General features: G+C 32.5%; 1 protein-coding gene across 1 annotated transcript in view; it reads right to left on the bottom strand.

The window, feature by feature from the left end:
• The window catches only part of LOC125048742 (polyhomeotic-like protein 3), a 223,046-nt gene that overhangs the window by 193,840 nt on the left and 4,737 nt on the right, over window positions 1-24,469 (bottom strand). The window contains exon 2 of the mRNA XM_047647590.1: window positions 21,721-21,924. Coding sequence (XP_047503546.1) covers window positions 21,721-21,877 — 157 coding nt within the window. The 5' untranslated portion in view covers window positions 21,878-21,924. The remainder of the gene's footprint in view (window positions 1-21,720; window positions 21,925-24,469) is intronic.

Genomic DNA, 24,469 nt, shown 5'->3' on the forward strand with positions numbered 1-24,469 from the left:
ACTCATAATTTTTCCCTAACGCGCCTAAAGAAGTGTAACTTCAACAAAAATGTGTTTTTCATTATATATGCGTAAGATTTGGGAACCCTTTTAAATAAAAAATACCTGTGTCAGGGTTCCCCGCTCTTCCATATATATATTACATTAAATTGAAAGTAAAATTTTGTTTTTTAAATATACTTTACAACAATACTTTTCTAATTTTTAACATCATGCGCCACGCGTTAAATGCGCGAGTGTGTGTGTGTGTGTGAATGATTGAGTGTAATGTTTTACACATTACACTCACACACATTATGTGTATGAATGTGTTAGATACTTGGTCTTAGTAGAATCTTGAACTGTGCGTAAGGTGTGTTCAGAAGCCAGTCCTTTCACCGTTTTTTTATTTTATTGCGTCTGTGTGGTAATGGTAGAATTTCAATTGTATTAAGATTATTTTTCTGGAGATAATTTTTTAATTTTGATCGAGAATAGAGAAGAAAGCTGTGAAAGAAGCATTGAGTATTTACAAATGCAATATTGTCCAATAAGCACCGAAAAATGTAGTTCAATTTAGATGAAGTTTAGAATACAAGGCATTTCGCCGAAAAATATAAAATAAATCATTAAACACATTAGATTAAAACTATTAATTTAAATGCTAAATTAAATGTGTTAATAAACGTAAACATCATTATATCATTCATTTCTCGGCTATTTCTTATATGTATAATTATGTTTAGAATACAAGGCATTTCGCCAGAAAATATACTCTGCATCAATAAACTATTAAATAAAATTCTAAATTAAATTATGATAATGAAACACTATTTTATAATTTCTTTCTCGCCTAATAAATATTGATAACATCTAGAGAAAAAGAAATTCTACGCATTTCTTGGATAGAACAGTTGAAACGGCTTTTCTTTGATAAGACAGCGGTTACTGTCGGTCATTACACATTATTGGAATTATTGAGTAAACGTCAGGAATTTATTTTCTTATTTTTCTCTCCATACTTATCCATTACTCCAGTATCTTATGATTTATACGTTAAAATATATAATTAAGGAAAAAAGGGATTTATATTATATTGGTAATTGGTTAATGTTGGTTTTGAAACTGTAAGATTACCGCGTAATTAGGCAATTCCGAAAATTAAATGTTCGTACCATGTAAAAAATATGCGATATTATCGCTATTCACGATTGGGATGACAACAACTAAACGTTCTTCAAACTGAAGTTCTATGTAATAAATAATAAATATACAGTTATAGTTGTTATATACATTATTATTATTTTCTTGTTACTCGATATTCTAACTTTCATCAGCACAATTGATCGTATCCCCTTCACGGGTAAAGACCTCCTCCAGCTATTTCCAAATTTCATGTCTTTCTTCCTCCATTCGCTGCTAACGTTTCTATATATCCACCTATTCTCCTTCTTTCTCTTGCTCCTTTCCTTGGTCCCTTCTATTTAAATAGGCGTTAAAACTTTATAATATCTTTCCTTATAGCAATTATAAAGTGCAAAGTTGATTTGCACAACATTAATGTTTTTTGTGTCGGCGCGTGCGCAATGCTCGCTTGGTTTAATGATAAACGCCTCGTGCTTTTTATTGTTCACGCGTTGAAGCTTTTTATTATTATAATTTATTACGTGGTAATTAAAACTTTGTAAAAGTACCGTACATTGTAATGAATGTATGCAATACGATAAAAATATATTAATAGACTAGTTGGAGGACAGGCAGGACCGGGTTCCGTTGGTGTAGGAGTGTAGGAGGATCTTCTACAGCTATTAGCCAGCAGCTTCGAGCAGTGGAGTGATTGATTAAACTAATTAAATAAACACATTAAATTAAATGAAAAAAAAATAAAGAAGCTACATACATACATTTGGTGTTGTCATTTTTATAAAAGTATTTGGCAAAAAATAAAATGAATAAAAAATATTCTAAGCAGGCTTGAGAGTATTTTTCAATGTTCCTTTATTAAGAAAATCTATTCTAAGATTCTTCCCAAGAGTGGTACGCGAAGCCATTGAAATCAAAAAACACCCCAATTTCAATAGAGAAGACGGCCTAAAATTGTCAAACACCTGGGATCCAATAATATCCAAATTAAAATCTCAAGATAAACAATCCGCGAAAATACAGGACACCGTGAGCGATTTTAGTCGATACCAACTCCGGGGAAATAAATACAGATAATACAACTTTTTCTACAGCTGTGATACTTTTTGACATTCAACACCGTTTGTCTTCAGTCACCGTGACCACGCACGCTGTAAAGCACGTGAAATCTCGGTTAAATTTAAAATTATGTAAAATAATTGAAAATTTATAATAATACATAACTTCAATCCGGTAAAAAAGTGTTTTTCTATGTGTAAAAGTTATGTTAATAAAAGACAACACTAAGAAAATCTTGTTACACCTAGAATTGACACCGGCAAATATAACACCTATTTAGTTAAATACGCAAACTCTAAATCGATGGCAAACACGTTTTAATATGAAAAAGCTTCAGAACCTGTTTGTAAACAATTTCCACATTCACACCTCAATTTACCTATGAAATGAGCACCTATGAATGTGTAGGTAAGTGTCGATCGACCGTTCATAAAGCATCCATTCAATTATATCGGAGCACCCTTCACACACAGTAATTGGTAAATGCTTCAACACTTCGCGATAGGAGAACCATAAAGTATGGTTTATTTTGTTTAACAGGTCACAATGTTACATGTATTTAAAATTAAATACACACGCGATTGTAAAATAAAACTGTTCAGTTTCTAATAAAACAGTTCTTTTATCATATATTTAGTTTAAATTGTACAAATTACCTTGAAAATACAGCACTCAGCTGTCAACAACAGAATCATATTGACAGCTGTCAAATATGTATAATTATTTGACAGTTGAGACCACTCGAAACGATGAGTAATGTTAATACCAAACTCTTGGTCATGGAATGAAATGTATCTATATGGTAATAATTTGTTTTTTTCTAATAGGCAAGGTTCATCCTTCTGTGCGTGACACACGTCGTCGACATAGTGTGAGGGTACGCCGATGTCCTCATGTTTCCTTCGCCACTAGTGTTAAATGCGCACATAGACAGAACAGTCACAAGCCAAGGCCAACACTTCTCACTAGCGTACCGTAACATTGACATTTATGATATTCCCGTAAATTCATAAGTTCCATATTATTTTTACTATGGTCTATTCGAAAACCATGGTCTCCATACAAATACCTCGGAGCTATAATGACCAGCGGTCAACAATTGTGCAGCGATTAGTCTGAAAAAGCAACAGAAATAAATCAAACAGATACCAGCAATGCCTCACCTCTTCCTTATTTGTATGAATACCTTCAGAACTGATATTTTAATCGACTTTTTATGACAAAATCATAGTTTTAGAATGATTTGTCATTGTTCTCTTGTACCAATTGTCGACAAAAAAATATTTTATTTATTTATTATTAAAAACAGATAAACATAAATGATATGTGACACAACGGGTGAACTTTTTGGTAACATACAAAGTCTAGTTAACCGTAGTAGTCTAGTCGACAAGTTGAAAATGGAACAAAATAGAGATACTACTCTTAAAATTATGTGCGATAGCTCATTGGATCCGGAATGACGTCTAGAAAAATGTGCTAAAAGCGTGTATTAGCACATAAAAAATTGCAAAAGTTATAGACCATTAAAGATGAAAAAATAATGGCATTTAGTTTTTTGCCAATATTTAATAAACTATTAATATTTAAGAAATTTCAAATAAAGATTCTGAAAGAAGAGGAAATTTCTAATAAAAAACTCCTGACTCCCAGAACTCTATCTCCATTATTTATAATGTTAATTTAACGCTGAAAATAGGTCTGCGGTTGATATTTTTAGGATTCGCGCGTGGCGTCAAAACCGACTACGGCACATTAATTAATTTATTTAAGGTATTGAATATTTTTTTTTAAATTTGAAAAAATTATGGTGTGTTTTGAACACTATAATTAATTTATTCCCGTTGAAAATTTTACTTAAAGTTAATTTTTCAACAAGTTAAATAATTGTTAACTAACGAAATTTTCTCGAACGACCGTCTTAATTGTAAGTGAAAAAAAATGTTTAAATAATGGTCGTAAAAATATTTCGCTTCGTAGAGCCTTTCTTACATACATACTTAACAAGATCGTGCCATAAAAGTTAAAAAAATATTTATACTTTGTTTATAACAATTTTTTTACTTAAACAAAAACTTAAAAATCCATGTAATGATGTTAAAAAAAAATTTTTTTTTTCTAAATCATCATATAATCGTTTTTTTATTAATACAAGATATTTATTGATTTGCAAAAAAAAAATCCAGCCATTTGTTGATAATTTTTTTTTAAACAAATTGATTAAATCAATATTTTTTTTAAAAATTTTATGATTTTTAAAAAAAAAAAATTTTCCTTAATAACAATTTTTAATTGTTTATAATCGTTTTTTTTAATTTTCTATTGTTTAAATAATTAGTTAAGAAATTTTTTTTTCCTAAAAATCATAATTGACAGTCTTCTATAAAGTAACAGAAAAATTTTTTTTTTTAATCAACAACTCTATTGTTTATTAACTTACCAATTTGTTATAAACAAATATTCAACTTTTGTTTATTTTTTTTTCTAAAACTTCTAAAATTAACAAAAACAACCATATATAACAAAGTATAGAAAAAAATTTTTTTTAATTTTAAATAAAAGTAATATTCATGATAATCAAAAAATTTACAAAAAAAATTTTTCTTGGTAAGTTAATAAACAATAGAATTGTTGATTAAAAAAAATTTTTTTTCTGTTACTTTATAGAAGACTGTCAATTATGATTTTTAGGAAAAAAAAATTCTTAACTAATTATTTAAACAATAGAAAATTAAAAAAAACGATTATAAACAATTAAAAATTGTTATTAAGGAAAAATTTTTTTTTTTAAATCATAAAAATTTTAATGTAATGAAGTTGTGTTAAATTTTTTTTTTAAAATATTGATTAAATCAATTTGTTTAAAAAAAAATTATCAACAAATGGCGGGAATTTTTTTTTGCAAATCAATAAATATCTTGTATTAATAAAAAAACGATTATATGATGATTTAGAAAAAAAAATTTTTTTTTAACATCATTACATGGATTTTTAAGTTTTTGTTTAAGTAAAAAAATTGTTATAAACAAAGTATAAATATTTTTTTAACTTTTATGGCACGATCTTGTTAAGTATGTATGTAAGAAAGGCTCTACGAAGCGAAATATTTTTACGACCATTATTTAAACATTTTTTTTCACTTACAATTAAGACGGTCGTTCGAGAAAATTTCGTTAGTTAACAATTATTTAACTTGTTGAAAAATTAACTTTAAGTAATATTTTTAACGGGAATAAATTAATTATAGTGTTTAAAACACACCATAATTTTTTCAAATTTAAAAAAAAATATTCAATACCTTAAATAAATTAATTAATGTGCCGTAGTCGCTTTTGACGCCACGCGCGAATCCTAAAAATATCAACCGCAGACCTATTTTCAGCGCTAAATTAACATTATAAATAATGGAGATAGAGTTCTGGGAGTCAGGAGTTTTTTATTAGAAATTTCCTCCTCTTTCAGAATCTTTATTTGAAATTTCTTAAATATTAATAGTTTATTAAATATTGGCAAAAAACTAAATGCCATTATTTTTTTATCTTTTCTTGCGTGTATTTTCTTCTTTAATACACGCTTTTAGCACATTTTTCTAGACGTCATTCCGGATCCAATGAGCTATCGCACATAATTTTAAGAGTAGTATCTCTATTTTGTTCCATTTTCAACTTGTCGACTAGACTATAGAAAGGATATAGGAATACTAACTTTTCTTATATTTCACTTGCCCCGAGAGACAAAGTCGTAAAGCACTTTTACGACTGTTAATTTTTGACTTCCTTGGAGTACGATAAGTGTCATATGTTTTTATAATTTTTGCGAAACACATTTTAATACAAATTTATTTTTATTTTTTTATGATACAACATACAAAAATAATTTCCACCCCTCTACGATCAACCCCTATATTTTATTATTGTAGATTGTTATTTTTATTGAACTAAAACATGTTTCCTAGAAATAATACGTAGACATGGCGAAACAAACGTTTGCAAATTCAAAGAACTGTAAGTATTATATAGAAACTCAAAGTCAAGTCAAAAATCATTTTTTTCATATAGGTAACACAACACACGTCTTATCAACGTCAAAAAAGAAATATACATTAAATACGTTCTCAAATCAAGGGCGTAGAACAGAAGAGAAGAACTGGCAATAAACTCTCCGTCACTCTTTTTAATCGCCAAGTTTTTGTTTTACACAACGTTTGTAAGGCAACTATTACAGCATGTTCCACGTGACATCTTAAGTAATAGATAATAATAAAAAATTAAAAACAAAGATTTGTCCTCTATCAGCAGGAGGCATTGTGGAGCACGCACTAAGTTCAGGCAAATATTAATTTCTCACACTTTTGGCTTAGTTTTAGCGTACCGTGCTTATAGAACAACTAATTTGACATATATAATGTGTGCAGTTACGTAACATTGCCACTTGTCTAGCTGTTAGTATAGACAAGAACTAAATCGCTACAAGCTGGACCGGACGCGGCAGGTGCTACCGAGGGTTCAAATGGGTTCAAAACACCCCCTCCCCCCGCTGTATCCGTGCAAACACGTTCCTCTAATAATATAATATAGAAATGAAAGATTAATGAGAGCAACTCGTGTACACCTATACCGAGGGATGAGGGATTGTCGATAAAATGAAATCTGTTTCAATAAAATCCCGCTAAAATCTTGGAACACATTTGTACATGTGTAATTTTTGAAGAGAAACTTCTTTAGGCGCATGAGGGTTAAAAATTTACGGAACGTCACGAAGATGTGCAGCGTTTTTGTCGAAGAAAAGGGAGAGAGCGATTGAGATCGATTTAGAGAGAGTGAGAAGGGTGAATTACCTTATAGAACTTCTACTTTTTTTAAATTCAAATGCCACGTGTTTTATTATCGAAGAATAATAAATTAAAAAAATTAAATTTATAATTTGTATTAATTTTCGACACTTTTTAATGACAATTAAATTCATAACATATCTTCCTTTTTCCCTCCCTCCAAGTCTCGGAAATTTAAAGTTTTAGATTTTTATAAATATGAACATATTTATTTCTCAGACAGTTTTTATATTGTATCATACAAAAATACATACAACCCCTAATTTTCACCCCTCTACGATCAACCCCTATTTTATTATATATTGTTATTGAACTAAAAAAATGTTTCCTAGAAATAATTACATGCCAAAAAAAATAAACGTTTACCGGGTCAGCTAGTAATTACGTTAGATTTATCGATTATAAATTTAAAGAACCCAGCACTAAACCAAAACTAAAATATAAAGTTCGAATGAAGACCGTCTGCGTAAAATATTAGCCATGCGCCGGCGCATCACTGACCGGTAGCTGTAATGTACTTGATGACACTCGCTTTGTTATCGGAATCTCGCATTCCATAGTAATTCCCATATATTTTTTGTGGATACAAAATGAAATTGATCTATTTGAACAAATAGAGAAGTACTATATAAATGTGAATCTGCCTATTTTATGTTAGTATAGTAGTGTTTTTTATTCTATGTACATGGTCTTCACATATAGTTATCAAATGATTTCAAATTTTTGGGAGCCCATAACGGCTCATAGCTAGCTTACGCTCGTCCGAAAACTCCTTGAAATACCATCTCATAACTCCTCCTTTCTTGGCGAGTCCTTTAAGGTCTCTGCAGTAAGGCAATTTAATTTACTTCCCGTCCCTATTCGCTTAGGTCCTTCCCTATCTTCCTTTAAATTTCTTCTGTTCAAACATTACCTGTCCACATCGTATCCCTAACTTTCGTATTAACTGACGTGAGACTGATCTTAAATGAAATCATCATAATTCATGTGCACTTTTAACTTTTATTTTTCATGTATCCTTTATTAGTTTAGTTTGTTTTTTGTTCCTGTTTAGTTTTTTTCTTTATAACTATATGTAACATGTATTTTTGCACTTCTTGCCTACTTTATCAAATTTAATGGTACATTTTTTTTCTCACAATGGTTGCCTGAAAGAGATCGCTCGGAAGCGATAAGGCCGCCAGTTGCCCTTCTTTACATTTAATTATGTTACATTTTTATATTGTAATGCAACGAAATGTTAATAAATAATTAAATCAATGTATGCAAAATATTGTAAAAACTATTTTAAAAGAGTAAGCCTATTGAGTTCCTTGCACATTCTTCTCCATATGAAACTACCTTTTGGAATCATTCATTTGTTTTTAAATATTTTTAACTTGTAATTCAGGGGCCTCATAGCCTAATAAGTCTTATTAAGTGGCAGCTAGGTGAGGGGTACCGGGTTCGATTCCCGGTTCGAGGGCAAGTTTTAATTTAATTTAAATTTGTTCTCGGCCTTTGGGATGGTTGTGCGGTATCGGGCGAGTGCCTAAACCGTACATGGAGGACACGGTCGAATTTCTAAAGACAAGCACGAATTATAAAAAATCCTATACTTGACGCTGGCTAATGCACAAATCGTGCCAGAGCCATAAAAAAAAATTTGACTGTCAAAAGTGTCTTATAAATATGCCTAATTGAAAAAAATTATTTGACTTTGAATTCGAATCCTAATGTATATTGAACGTATACATAATTAGTAGTAGTATATATATATATATATACATTTATTTATTTAACAAAATAAACGACCTATTTACATTTATATCAACTGTTAATCTATGTAGTTCATTAATTATTTCTATACATATCATGTGTGCCCTTTTCGATAGGTTAGTATGGTGTTAATTGTTCACATAAAAGTATTCAATGGCTCACGGCCGGCGTTATAACGCACGCGGTGAACGCCGTCCGGTCGTAGAATCGCACACTTATCCACTACGTTACACGACCCTCAACCTAATTAAATATAGTACAACACCAATTTGTTTTACAATTTTACAGCAAATTTACAACATATGAAGATGCTGCAATATTTTTATGATATAATTTGTGTAATTAAAATCATTAGCGCGAAAGAATTTTGTAACTCGATAATATAGCGCGTCCTCGCTACTTTGTTTGAATATTAATTATATTGTTCTTTTATTGAATGTAAAATGACTGCTTCGCGACTGATTTGAGCGCGACCGCCGCTGTGCGAGTTCGAAAAGTGAGTTACAGAATCGCAAGGCTGGACCTATTAATTCCAGAGGTATTTCTAAGCTGGCTTAATAATAAAAAATGATACCATTTCTTAAAATGCCGGCAACATACCCGTAACACCACAGTCATTGCAGGTCTCCATGGGCGGCGCTTAGAACTGTATTCAAAGTGATCCCATGTTATTTCAGATATGAAAATTATGTATATGTTAACGTAAAATTGTAAACACCGTTAGATTGTAATCTATCTCGCGAGATTATAAACTGTCGAAAGATTGTGAACCTCAGCGTACTGCTTACAATTTAACGTATTATTATTCGGTAGATTGTACTACACTAACTTAGTTATCCTTCAAACTTCTTTGGTCAGTTACAGATTAATTTTACTTTCCAACAATTTCATATAACTACCGAATAATAATATGTTAAATTGTAAGCAGTTCGTTGAGGTTCACAATCTTTCGACAGTTTACAATCTCGCGAGATAGATTACAATCTAACGGTGTTTACAATTTTACGGTGACATAATATATATGATTACTATTTTGGTACAGTTTTGTAATTTCATTTTGTTATTTTTTCTTTTGTCTGTTGTTACATTTAGATTGGATATTTTGTATTGTTTATCATACATTGGTTTTTGTATGATTTATATGTATACATTTTGTATCAGATGAAATCCCTATAAAAATCGCTCTAATAACTTCTTAAATTGAGTTGGGCAACTAATACGCGTATTACCTTTTATTTTCTTGCAATACAGTGTTCACATTCAGCAATTGGTTATTTGGTTACTCGTTACTGCGTAAAATACCCTATAACTCGGTGTTTCGTAAGGCAATTTTTGCTGCGCACCACCACTAAGTGGAACCAGCTGCCCACTGAAGTATTTTCGAACCAATTTGACTTAGGGTCCTTGAATAAAAGAGCGTACATATTGTTAAAAGGTCGGCAACGCACTTGCGAGCCTTCTGGCAATGTAAGTGTCCATCGTCTGCGGTATCACTTAACATCAGATGAGCCTTTTTAGACTGGTCCGAGGATCCTCCGTTTAGTAAGGGGAACGAACAGAGCAACCTTCTTTCCTCCAAATTACCTCTGCAAGTGTTGGACAGTGATCACCCATTAGCAATAAACACCCTTCTTAGTAAAAAAAAATCCGTCTCTTTGAACTCTTTTAACTAAAGTACTCTTTCTGCAATTCTACAAATAAGAACTTTACATAAAACGATGCAATAAGTATAATTATTTCATAAATAATCCTCCAAAACGTTATAATTCATCAAGGTGTTATATTTTCTATTATATGCAACGCGTGTAATTATTTTCTACTCAAGTTCTTCAGCGATCTCTTCTTGCAGTGGCGTAACAATAGGGTGGCAGGGCTGGCAAAATACCCCGACCCAAGAGGGCTCCTGACCAAGAGATATTATGTTCTATGGATGAATGTGAAGTCTCCATTACGTATTGGGCTAGCGTGGGGACTGCAGACCATTCCCTCTCGCCTAAGAGAGGAGGCCTATGGCCATTAGTGGGACATATACAACATGCACGCTGAAAATCTCGAAGTTTATTAAAACTAAACTGAGTAGGGACGATTTTTGCTGATAGGGCCCCATCAAAAGAATTGCCACGGGCCCCAGATGGTATAGTAATGCCACTGTCTCCTTTGCTTTTGAGACATTCAAAACAAACACCACTCGTGAGAAGCTCGCGAAAGACCAGTTAAATTTATAGGCAAATTAAAAAGAAAACGTCAGGTCACACTATTCCAATTAGGAAGGTCAGAGAGATATAGTGGGTAGTTCGTTCAAATAGGAAGCGTGACTCGAGCAACGCTACAATTAGCCATATTTGGCAAGGCGCTTGTAGCATGCTATTTATTGCATAAAACTGTCAAAAATTACAAAAAAATGTCGCCTTACATTTTAGGTAAAAAGGCAATTTTTCTTGAATTTATAATCTTCCACAAAAATTTAAAACGTGCTATACGATGCGTAAGTTTTATGCTGTTGATTTTATTTTAATTTACATTAGAAAATTTCAATACAATTCTATCAAAATGTATTTTTAGCGGTATAAGGCAGTGTTGGCCTAGTGGCTTCAGCGTACGACTCTTATACCTGTAGTTGTAGGTTCGATCCCCGGCTATGCACCAATGGACTGTCTTTCTATGTGCGCATTTAACATTTACTCGAATGGTGAATGAAAACATCGTGAGGTAACCGACATGTCTCAGACCCAAAAAGTCGACGGCGTGTTTCAGGCACTGGAGGCAGATCACCTAAATGCCTATTATTTTTAAAAATGATCATGAAACAGATTCAGAAATCTGAGGCCAAAACCTAAAGAGGTTGTAGCGCCACTGATTTTTTTTAAATTGTCAAATACACTTCCTGGACATGCGTGCTCTACGCATATCACTTAATATGGGCCCTGTAATTTCCAACAGCGACAAAGATGGCGATTCCAACGTTCCCTCAATATCCGTAACACTGTCTCAACCAACTAAATGTGAGATGTAATAAAGTATGGAAGGCTTGAAATCATCTTAATATATATAAATTATGCGTCACGTTGTTTGTCCGCTATGGACTCCTAAATAACAGAACCGATTTCAATCAAATTTGCACACCGTGTGCAGTTTGATCTAACTCAAAAGATAGGATACATCTCAATTTATACCGGCAATATTATTTCATTGCAAAATATTTGTTTATTATTTGATAGTCACAATTCTAACAGATGGCGCTGTGTTGAAAGTACCAACGTTTCACATAAGCTACAACTTAATGGCATACCAAAACAGCATGGTGGTTTCCATGACTGATGTTCTCCTACCGTTTCCCTTGAATAGTTTACTACTATGTAATATAACAAAAACCAGCACAGCAACGCTTGGCCGGTCTTCTAGTAAATATATAAATAAGTAATATTTTATAGTGACTTCTGTCAGTATAACTCTACGAACTGAAACGCTGAAACTTCTTTGGCAAACTAATTTTTAACTCTTGTTCATATTTATACAAATCTAAAACTTTAGATTTCCGAGACTTAGAGGGAGGGAAAAAGGAAGATATGTTAGGAATTTAATGAAATTAATTGTCATAAATATCTGTAGAAAATTAATACTAATATATCTTTTTTATTTATTTCTTCGATGATATGAACACGTGGCGTTTTAATTTACATTTCGTCATTTGAGATTTCAATAAATTTCATACAATATAAAATACTAATTAATACTAATTCTCACTCTCTCTTAATCGGTTTGAATCGCTCTCTCCCTTTTCTTCGACAAAAACGCTGCACATCTTCGTGACGTTCAGTAAAAATTGTACCCTCATGCGCCTAAAGAAGTTTCACACAATAACATTAATTTGGTTGTTCAACTGCAGCAAACCAATAACAATTAAAGCGTCTACCATTTAAAAAATGAGCATTCGGAAAGCGTGACCGTGCCACAATTAGCCATATCTGGATTCTGCTGACTACATCTTGATAACCGGTGAAATGCTATCAAACAATAGAGCTAGCGCTTTGTAACCACACTTATCTGAGGTCTGTTTATTGTTCGCTGAACTTTGGTTGAAACCGAAATGCCACGCTTTTGTTAGGATTATTGAAAATATAACTGGCTCCGAGCAGACGTAAGCAGAGACGCGATACGCAAATGATTCGTACTTGGTGTCATGCATTGGAATTTATTACATTATGGGATCTTTAAATAGAGATTGGTAGTTTAGTTAGTAACTTTATATTAAGCCGTATAACACAATCTCCACTTGAGCACTGTCAAATATGTCAAAGTTCAAATAAAATGATTTGACGGCTCTTGAAAGCAGATTTAAGTTTGAGTGACGTTCTAGAATACGGGCTGTAAAATTAAAGCCTATAAAATTGGCGCATGAAATAGGGAGATGCGACCTTCAATTATTTAAAGATATACTCCTCCCTCAAAGGACGGCAACGCACCCACTAAAGTGGGTCTCCATGGACTGCCGTCCCGTGGCACGTTTGTTATATGATAGAGGTATCATATCACAAAAAGAGAGAATCTTGTCTCTTATGGTACAATGATTAGCTTTTTGTGGGCAGTCTTTGACTCTTTCTGATTCTGTTATTACCTAGTTTTCATTGATACTTCGTACATTCGTCCATATCCATAATTTTGTGGTAACAGACCATTCTTTTGATGAAAAAGTGGAGGATAACTTTGAGAAGGACTGTAAATTCTATTTTATTTACTAAAATAGAATTTACAGTTAGTTCATTATTAACATAAAAACACGAGATTTCCTATTAAAGGTTTCGTTAACAAACACTTTGACTTATTAAAATGCTACACACTGAATTGAATGTAATTAAAATGAGGAAACTTATGAAATTTGTTAGCTTTTAAAATTTATTTAATTAAATTCGAAATATTTTTTGAAACATATTCTAAAGAATATTGCTACAAGTTCGCTAGTGCAATAGTTATTCATTTGACTCGTTCGGTTGTTTACGAATTGTTAAGAATTGACTCGAACAACTGCGAAGTGGGATGGTCGAGTCGGAGTGGGTAATAGATGATAAAATAGGTTGTAACACATGCGCACGGGCAATTCCTTAATTCAAGTTTGAAGTCATACAGTTTACGTAAAAATCTGCCTAAGAACTACAACATAGACAATGACATAAGAACTTAAGACGGCGAAGCACTAACCAGATCCATGCAGAACTTCTTCTCAATCGAGTAGCCCGCGATATTGCGGTTTAAGAATTAAAGAGGTTATAAGAACTACTAGTCTTTCATATTACTCTAATTAAAAGACAGTTTTTCTATCAATAAACTATGAGAAAGTCACGTTAATTGACCATATTTCTCCAGCTAATAAATGTCGTCCAATCAATTATTTTATTTGTAGGAATTCCTGGTTCACGATTTAATTAAAATCGCGTTCGTATCATGTATTCTGACTTAATAAGTTATCAATGTAAAGTTTTAACATTACAGTGGGCATCGGAAAATTAAAATTGACTTGATTAGGCTTTTAACTGTTACTATGTCTCAATATGTTATTATCAATTTGTATCATAATTAACATGCTTATATTTAGTATAATAGGTATATATATACCTTTCAGCATTTTAGTGAAACATTCGTCGACTAATTATTGCTTTAAACTCAAACTCAAAATATCTTTATTCATATAGGTAAACAAGTACACTTATGAACGTCAAAAAAAAAGTTACATTAATTGTAAATTTAAATTTACTACCAGTTCGCAGTCAAGGGAGTAGAGCGGGCAAGAAGAACTGGCAAGAAACTTTCCGCCACTCTTTTTAATCGCTAAGTTTTGAGTCATACAAATTGTTTGAACTGGAGCAAATCAATCCCAAGGATTAGGATCATTTAAGTATTCGTCAAATTTATAAAAAGCTTTATTGGTTAATTTACGTTTAACGAGGGCTTTGAATTTGATATATTGATAATTTTCAGTGATAATTCTCTAATAATCTCGTGAGCTCGTGAAATCTCGTGATTAAAATATATCTGTATTAAATACAGAAATGTAATTGAAACATGAAAAAAACTGTATTACTCAATTTATAACTCCACACCTTCCTTAAAGAAGGTAAAATAAATTCTTTAATCAAATTAATAATTTAAATAAATTAAATATTAATTGACAAGTGTATGTACTCTAAATACAATTTACATAATACTTAAATCGTAATGAATGAAGTAAATTGAGGCAGAAACGATTGTCGTCCGCTTGAGAGGTGAGTTGGAAAGGGGCAAAATATATCGATCATTATAAATTTCCACTCGGCAGCTAACGGCGGCTGCGCACGCGACCTCCGGACATAGAATAAATCTGTAGATATGATGGATTTTTGGCGAAAAGCAAAAAATTTAAAACCGAAATTAAGTGAGGCCTGTGTAGCTGAAAATAGTAGTCAAGATATATTTAACTCAGTGTTATTTCACAGTTTTCCTCTTTTTGTTAAATTTGTTAGTACACAAAGACACTAGTGGCATCTTTGCCATAAAAAAAATCGAACGATTAAAAGGTATATTAATTAATACATGTAATTTTTAGATTTATAATGTTCATGATAAGCGTTAAATCACATGGTTTGTGTTACAAGTAGCAGTTTAATGTGGACTAATCCATTGAGGTGTATAATACATGTTTGTATAAATAATAATATTAACTAGCACTGCTACGGCCACGACCACTATGGTTTCATACTATTACAATAAAATTTACATACTATTAAAATTTCAGGATTATTTATTGTTTTGTGACTTTCATTATGGACCAATTTTGGGAAAAGACCTCCTCCTGAACTTTCCATTTGGATCTGCCTTTTGCTTCTTCCATCCATTTCTCCCCAGAAACTTATTATGTCGTCAGTCCATCGATGTTGTGGTCTTCACTCAATTCTTCAGGTCTCTTCTGGGTGGCTTCGGCGGTCTATCTTCGGTCTGTACACTTTGAAATATGGCCGGCCCATTTTCATTTCACTTGTAAGGCGTGGGTTAGCGCACACACGTTTGTATAATAGAGACAAATTGTCGTAAAGTTCGTCTCTCTATGACCTAACCACTGCCAATGCACTCGTTATAAGTGTAGCAACTGACACCCCTGTATTTATTTAATCTTTGTGACCGCAGATCATTCCGTGTTCCGCGCGCCATCTATAGATCTTGCGCTTGCCTTGTTCGCTCACACCCAATAGATATTACCCTCGAGTGAGCTTCATTTAACTTTACTCTAGTACGGGGTCACACTTACATAGACCTTGTTAATAGAGGCTTTATTTAATAATAATTTATTTGCAAGAATATGCTACAAAATGTTATCGTGGTACAATGTAAAGTTCGCATATTCTGCCAGAAGTTACAATTATATGAGTCGTGTAATTATAGTCAATTCTTATATTATTTGTAGTGAGAAAATAATACATATTAAAATATATTATTACGTTAACAAATTAATATTAATTATAAGGTTTCACGCAAATAATCATTAATAGATTTTTTTTTGCAAAAGTAGTTTATTAAGTCGATTTGTAACAACTCTCGTAGGAAGATCTTTGAATAGTATTGTCTTTGATTAACATAACTCTTATTACACATTTAAAGAAAAACGCTTTTTACCGGATTAAAGTTATGTATTATTATAAATTTACAACTATTTGACATAATTTTAAATTTATCCGACGTTTCGCGTGCTTTACAGCGTGCGTGGTCACGGTGATTTTTTTTTTTTTTTTTTTTAGATCTTTGAATGTTTTTTGGTAAATTATTATAAACCTTGATTGCCATATAAAAGGATATTAAGATAACATTTGTAGATACCTCAGATCCCTTCCGATCGAAAACAAATAATTTAAATCGTGGTCAGGTAATGAAAGATTAGAAAAATAGTTTATTTTATTAAATATTAACATTACATTTTTCTATGGAACGCTTAATGCTTTGTGCCGTATTCTATACCAAAAAAATTGTTAAATTGTTATTGTAATTGTAATCACATGTTTTCGCACTCTTCTGCTGCTTCATTAAATAACTTTTCTTCATGTATCTTATTCATTGTTATAATTATTAGTATTTATAAGTAAATGTGTGAATATTGGATTGTCTACTTGTCAACAGTTCTGCTGTCATGTTTGTATATAATTATTATTTATCTGTTAAGCTGTTGAGGACATCATTAACATTATATTTTATTTCTCTTTATTGTTTCTATTAAAGTAATAGTTCTGTTTCTATCTTCTTAATAAATAAAATAAATAAATCAACGTTGTTGCATAGTGCTGTGATATCTAAGGTACTTAACAAAAAAAACTACACGACGTCACATCCGTTACTTTGAAGTCCGTTTAAAGTTGACCACAGAGCTGGTGCTTTCCTAGCTCAACGGATAAATATCGCAATACAGCGAGGAAATGCTGCCACCGTGAAAGGTACACTGCCACAGGGACCAAACTTTTTAAATTTGTTTAAATTTTCTTTTTATTAATTTTTAAATATTTTTATTATTACTTTGTAGGTTAAGAAAATTGTATTATATATTTTATATTAATAAATAGCGTCATTAAATCAAGACGTTACGATATATTGTTCAATTTGGGAGAACGATTTGATTCTTTAAATGTCTTAAGCAAAGCTCAAACACAAAACGCGTCAAATAAATTGCACATAAACGATTAAACGCAGCGCCGCGGCTGTGAGCATTCCGACAATTTATTAAATCATTAGTTAAATAATCGCCGTAGCCGCTAATTGAGATAGGTCAGATATTTATGCACGTACTTAACAGTAAATTACAATCAGTGTATAGTAAATATGGGAGTAGCAAAGATTGGTTTAGGGCCTTTTGAGCTAATGAAACGAATATTGGGACTAAAACAATTGAAACATGAAAAAGCGATGGGTAATTTTCATCGATGGGGCCGTGTTTTTTTCAAGAAGATCATTTCTATATATTAAAAAGATCTAAAACTGTATACGCTTGCGAAGATAGAAGTATACCTATGTTTTTTATAATATAGGGGGGTAAACAAGCCTATAGGACGCCCAAAAATAACACTTTGGGCCCATTGCCGGCCTTTAAAATAATAATAATACTTAAGTATATTTAGTTGAAGATGTGCTTATATTACATTGCCCCTTATTCGCACCGTCACACGACCTGGAGCAACAGACACTGATGACAGTGGACCAACGGCCTACAGGAGATCTTAACAATCGTGCCTGGAACGGTTCTGTGACAAGATTATGAAATATTTGAAAGAGGCAAACAAAAATTTAAGAGCGGGTCGCAAGCAATTGTTTTATTATAATTCTTATCGCACATGAATATTGTAAGCAATAACATTACCGATGTAGCCGTGGCGTATCTCGTGAGACGCGCAACACAGTTTTTATTTTATGTATCCTCTAGTAACAATATAAGTGATGAAAGATTACCCTTGATACAATGGTAGGGTAGCAGAATGAAAAAAAAATATTTAGTTTCCAGATTGTATCCGTATTATGTAGCTCATATAATGTTTGTGGGTTATAGATATTTAATTATATCTACTCTTTACAACCCGTTGATGTATAAGTTGAATACATATACGAAATTCTGGGACATATATTAAACCGAATCACTTTAATAAAGAACGATTTCCCTAATGGTATTCTAAAGTTGTATTCAGAATAACCCTCAGTAATTAAGCGGCTATTTCACAATCAGTTAGCGGTCAGTGAGAATTGCCCCCGTACGACACGCGCCGCACATTAACCCCTGGTCACCTGCAACACTTAAGTATGGCTATTAACAGCTATTTATTTACTTAACTCTGACGTCGTTAATTTGCTGGATTAATTATCATATTGAATACGGTAGCTTTATATGAAATCCCTTATATGCGATTCATTCGTAAATATTAAAAGATCAATCGACACCTTACATTTATTAGTACAGGATTTTCTCATAGACAGCCATACCATCAGCGACTTAGGATCTTTATACAACTGGGGGCTAACAGGCAGGAGGCTCACCTGATGTTAAGTGATACCACTGCCCATAAACACTTAATGCCAGTGCGATGCGTTGTAGGCCTTTTAAGAATTGGTACCCTTAGTCGAATTGGTTCGGAAATACTTCAGCTGGTTGCACATGGGGTGCGCGGCAAAAACTGCCTTAAAAAACGCTCAGTTGTGGAAATGTGGACGTTGTGAATTTCATATTCTGCCTCGACGTCCGATGATGAAACTAAGTTAAAATGATGTTACTGTACCATCGGAGATCTCTAGCCGGTGTTACGTTCTTACACCAATTATTAAATGGTCAAATACAGAACAGTAACCTCTTACAGCCTTGCGATTCTGTAACTCACTTTCGAACACTGATAGACAATAAACTACAAGCTCCCTCCTTATCAGAATGAAAATCATAAAATGACTGCTTCACGAGTGACCGCCGCTGTGAAAACAGCTGTGTGAGTTCGAAAAGTGAGTTACAGAATCGCAAGGCAGAATATAAACATTTTCGGTTTATTTATTCCCGAGGTTTTGAACCGCGGAATCTTCCAAATTCCATCTGTAAAAGCGAACCTAGGAGTTCAGATGCCTCTCATTCGAATTCTTCGCGAATATAACAGAATAAACGGTACGTATTCAGAGCTTGATATAGTCGATAGTGATCTAATAAATTTTAAACGTTGTTTAGCACCTAAACGGGTACCTAATATTATAGTTAGAAATGTAATATTTTTATGACATTTTGGAAAACTTATGTTAACTGCATTTGTCATGTATTTAAGAATATTGTAACATATACTGTAGAAAATGTAGGATATTGTGTATTTTAATATAAAAATAATGTTTTTGGAAACAAATGCATAAATTTAACCGCTTTTCAAATGGTTACACAATTACGCAACTTACAGAATCCTGATAAAATAAAAATTAAATTAAAAAAACAAATATGTTTATTCTGGAATATATACGTAAGATACAGGTATCACTTATTCCACGTCATTAAATTTGTATCGGTAGTCATCCCTGCCAAAGAGGACAGAGGGTGTAGGCCGAGAGAAAAAGCCGGCGTAAAAAACTCTCGGTACTCTTTTCAAATATAGCAGACGTGATTAGCTCGGCATATATACTTTTAACGTAACAATGAATAAAACATTTGAGCTGTCTACATTTTGATGATTCTAATTGGAGTAATCATTTCCTACAATGTAATCACAGGTTGGCTATGAAATAATTACACAGATGTAATCCAACACGTCGTAAATCTCATTCTAATAGAAACCGTAGACTTTAAAACGGAAACGAAGTCACAACCTTTGCGCCGATGTTATCGCGATTTGATGCAGGGTGATAGAAGGCGCGATAAGCGAACACGATTTATCTACGTGGCAATTTGATAATTGATTCTATATTATTTAGAAATATAACTCATCTGCCTTGCGATTCTGTAACTCACTTTTCGAACTCACACAGCGGCTTTACGACTGATTTGAGCGCGACCGCTGCTGCGAAAACCGCATTTGTGAGTTCGAAAAGTGAGTTACAGAATCGCAAGGCTGTTGTGTTTTTGTTGACACACACACAACCAAATTCGTCACTTGCAGTCAGAATAATTGAGTTTTAATGGTCAGTTTTTCTTGAAAATATATCTTTAGAAAGAAAAAACTTATGGATACAAATGATGGCGAAATCACAAAAAAGTGTACAGTGTTAATTACCTAGCACTTGGGGTAGATCCTTATAATCACAGTCCATGAGGGGATCATTAGTTTAATAATCCGTCATTATATATCTTGCCTCCTTAATAAAGTAAAATGCATGTTAATATATAAATTTAAAATTGTAATACGATCGAAATGGATTTACTTAATTATAGCATATATTTTCCATAGTGATTGTTTAAAAAGAACGTATAAAGTCTTTAAAACGTTAACCGCCTCTTATATATTCATAGTACCCACACTTAGTTAATCATAAATTAAACATCGAAACAATTTTAACAAATAAAATACAATTCAAATCGATGCAAAAGGGCTCGCGAGTTTGCCCGCCTTTTCAGAATTAGTAGGTACGCTCTTTTCTTGAAGGACCCTAAGTCGAATTAGTTCGGAAATACTTCATTGGGCAGGCTTCACGTAGTGGTGGTGCGCGGCAAAAACTGCCTTTTTTTAAAGATTTTTTCTTCAACAATTTATATACATTTTCTAGTAATTTAAAGTAAAAAATCGCTTCCGCTTCCCTCGCCTTTCAGCCTAGACCCTTAATGTAAATCGCTTAGTGGGTTTATAAGAGTAATTACGGGCGAGACAAAAGGCACGCGTCGGGTGCGCCCGCGCAATTAGATTCGCTCCCAATGAATCTTAGATCTACGAACAATGCTGATGGTATCATTGCGGTTCTACTTTGAATTTGTTGCTTTAACCTTTCTGAACCGTAACCTTAGTGATAAAATGATTGTTCGCTTATCGCCAGTATTTCGCGAATATTAAGTGGTAGAGTCATGCATTAAACATTTACTTGATTAAAATCGAGTTTGGTATTTCAGCTAGGTTTACTTTCTATAATTTTGTACCTGATACAATGTTTTTTTCAAATCACACACGTTCTGTACTGCACACTGCGAGTCGAGCCCTCTGTCTTCGCGCTGCCGCCGTCAGGGTTAGACGCCCGCCCACGTATCGCCCTGTATTATCAGGATGCGAGCCTAAACACTCCCTTCGGGGGGGATAGTGTAGCAAGAACATAATACACGTTCCGTAGAAAAACATCGCGAAGACAGGCGGCCAATGAGTCCCAAAAATAGTTATGTAAATTTTCACAGAAGCACTTGAAAAGAAGAATAGTCAAAATTTAATGACGTGGAATAAGTGATACCTGTCTTATGTTCAATAATAAACATATTTTTTTTATTTTTTATTTTAACTATTATCACTTACCTCGACTCATATTTTGATACCTCAGGTGGTCTATGATGCTGGTCAGCCTGGTCTCCCTCTGAGGTCTGTCCTCGACCTCTTGTTTCACTGTCACTTCACTTTTCATCACTTCATCATTTTTCACATCGTTCGTTATCACAATATTTGACATTTTCATTTATTAATAGTTCCGCGACAGAGCGATATAATTTTTCTCTTGGTTATCTGTTACAAAAATAATGTAATTTACTTATTTTGATGATATTAATACAAATGAGTAAGTTGAGTGTGGTATTGCCGTGTCTGTGAATAGCGTTCGGGGACAACCGATTCCAAGTAATAAATGTTTTTTCTAGAAAAATAAAAACCAAATATAAGACAATTCCTCAAACAGGTTCCCTCAAATTTATTCTTATCCGAATTAAATTATTTTATTCAAATTCCTATGTATTGTGTTATCGGCTATCGCATTTCAGGAAATATATTCGCGAGACATACAGATAATATACTTCAAAGTACAGTATATTAATTATAATCTGTGATAAAAGATAAGTACGCAACTATGACCTGTGCCAGATTACATACGTTGACAAATTAATTTAAATTATACGCTGCGAATAATTTTATAGAATAAACATGCTATGGAATTTGATCGAGCCATATGTTATTTACTGTGCAGATTCTTTCCACGACTAATTTACCGTAAAACCCTTAAAGTATAGTAGATATAAAGTAAATCATGGGCCAGACCCATTTCTGCGTCTTTTATCGATCCTATTATACCTTCCTTGCCTGATATTGGGGTCTGAGCACGCCGGTTTCCTAACGATATTTTCTTATATAAACAAGTGGGATTGCGCGAAACTTTATTATAAAAGGGTTTTCCTCAGTTTATTCCCAACCCAATGTTTTAACCATTGACATATCTATGAATATTTATTTTACATGAAACTTTAGTATCGCTTACTTGCCTAATCTATATATCTATATATATAAAAAGAAAATGGTGTTCGTTTGAGGCTCTTTCACGCTTAAACCACTGATCGTATCGACATGAAACTACCACCATTCGATGCGAAATTTTAATTCCAACGTTCCTTCATTTTTTTATTTCTGTTTTACTTTTATGAAAATTTTTCCCGCTAATAAAAACAAAAGAGGCTTCCTAGAACCGCAAAACGTCAACATCTGTTAAAAACTCGATTTTCGAAATATTTCAATTTTCTTAGCGGGAAGTTAAAAAGAAGAATAATAAAAATATGAAAAAAAAAAATAATGAAACATAAAATTTATTTTAATTCGTCCAGCTAGTGAATTTATATTTATTAAGACCATGGTAATATTATATTGTAAGCATTTTCGCATAATTTGTAGGAATCAAATCAATCACGCCTGACGGTGAAACTACTTAATAAACATATAAAAAAACTAAAATGTCTACACTAAATTAAATGATAATAAATCTTCAAACTCATGATAACTGTTTTATGGGCCCGATATGGTTTGAATATATTTTTACAATGTCTTCATTTATAACAGTAACAATGTCACTGACAGACAACAAGATAATGCTTTTACTTTGACGCAAACGAATGATATATTAATTTGAGAGTGCAGTGTCAAAAAAATTTTCAGCAATGCCCTCTTTTATTACTATGACATACATTCGTGGTAATAAAAGAGTGCGATATCATAAATAATTGTCTTTAAATTCGTATAATCGTAATGAGCCTATAAAACAAAATCAAATAAAAAAAACTTAATTTTATATGTATAAAATTAAGTTTTTTTATTTGACTAGTACGTATTTTTTTGTGTCACAGGAGGCTCATCTGATGTAAAGTGATAATAACATGCCCATGGGCACTAACATTGCCAGAAGGCTCGCAAGTGCGTTGCCGGCCTTTAAATTCTATTATAATGTTTCTATAGGTCCCGTATTTTAATGGTATATCTGCCGCTCGTTTTTTTGTAAGAAATTGCTAACATGCGAACAGCAACGAATAGGCTAGGTCCTACGGCATATCAATATATAATATATTATATATTTATATTGAAATAGTATATTATATTATATATTTCTCGGTTTGTGATTGTATATCTTACTATCTTGTTTTTGTATCTATATTTTTTAAATTATAGAGCAAATTACTGTTTACCTAAGTGCTACAATCGTGTTTTATAACACAGCTTTAGAAGGATAATTAAGTATTGCCAATTTGATGTTGATATTTAAATAATTTTTTCCAAAAAAACAACTCTCGATCATTTCATGATATTTTGATTTTGAACAGATTTTCGACGGTTCCCCTCCGTTTCTCTGAAATGCCATCCTTCCATCCAGTTATGGTACCACCCTTGAAATTCTTTCGAACCAAAAAGAATCATCGAAATCGGTTCATGAAATACAAAGTTATCCGCGAACAAAAAAACATTTAGGTCGAAATGAAAAACCTCCCCTTTTTTAAGTCGGTTAAATAGTGGAGAGAAAAGAGGATTATATACAGGACAAGAAAGGCAAGTAAAATTATTAATTCCTAAGAATGAATGTTTCACGGAAAAGTTGTATTAAAATTCATCTGACCTTCAACTAAAACGGTAAATTTCAATGTGTACTGTCAATGTAACTTCTAATTTCACTTAAAGTGACGTAAATGGTATAAATGACGCGCTTTTATCTATATGTCAATGAGCAGTAATCAGGTTCTTTTCAATAATGTTTAAATTTTCCAATGAAAACATTTTCAATACATATTTTATAGTATGTGGC

This window comes from Pieris napi, chromosome 4, assembly GCF_905475465.1.
Source record: "Pieris napi chromosome 4, ilPieNapi1.2, whole genome shotgun sequence".
Taxonomy (NCBI): domain Eukaryota; kingdom Metazoa; phylum Arthropoda; class Insecta; order Lepidoptera; family Pieridae; genus Pieris; species Pieris napi.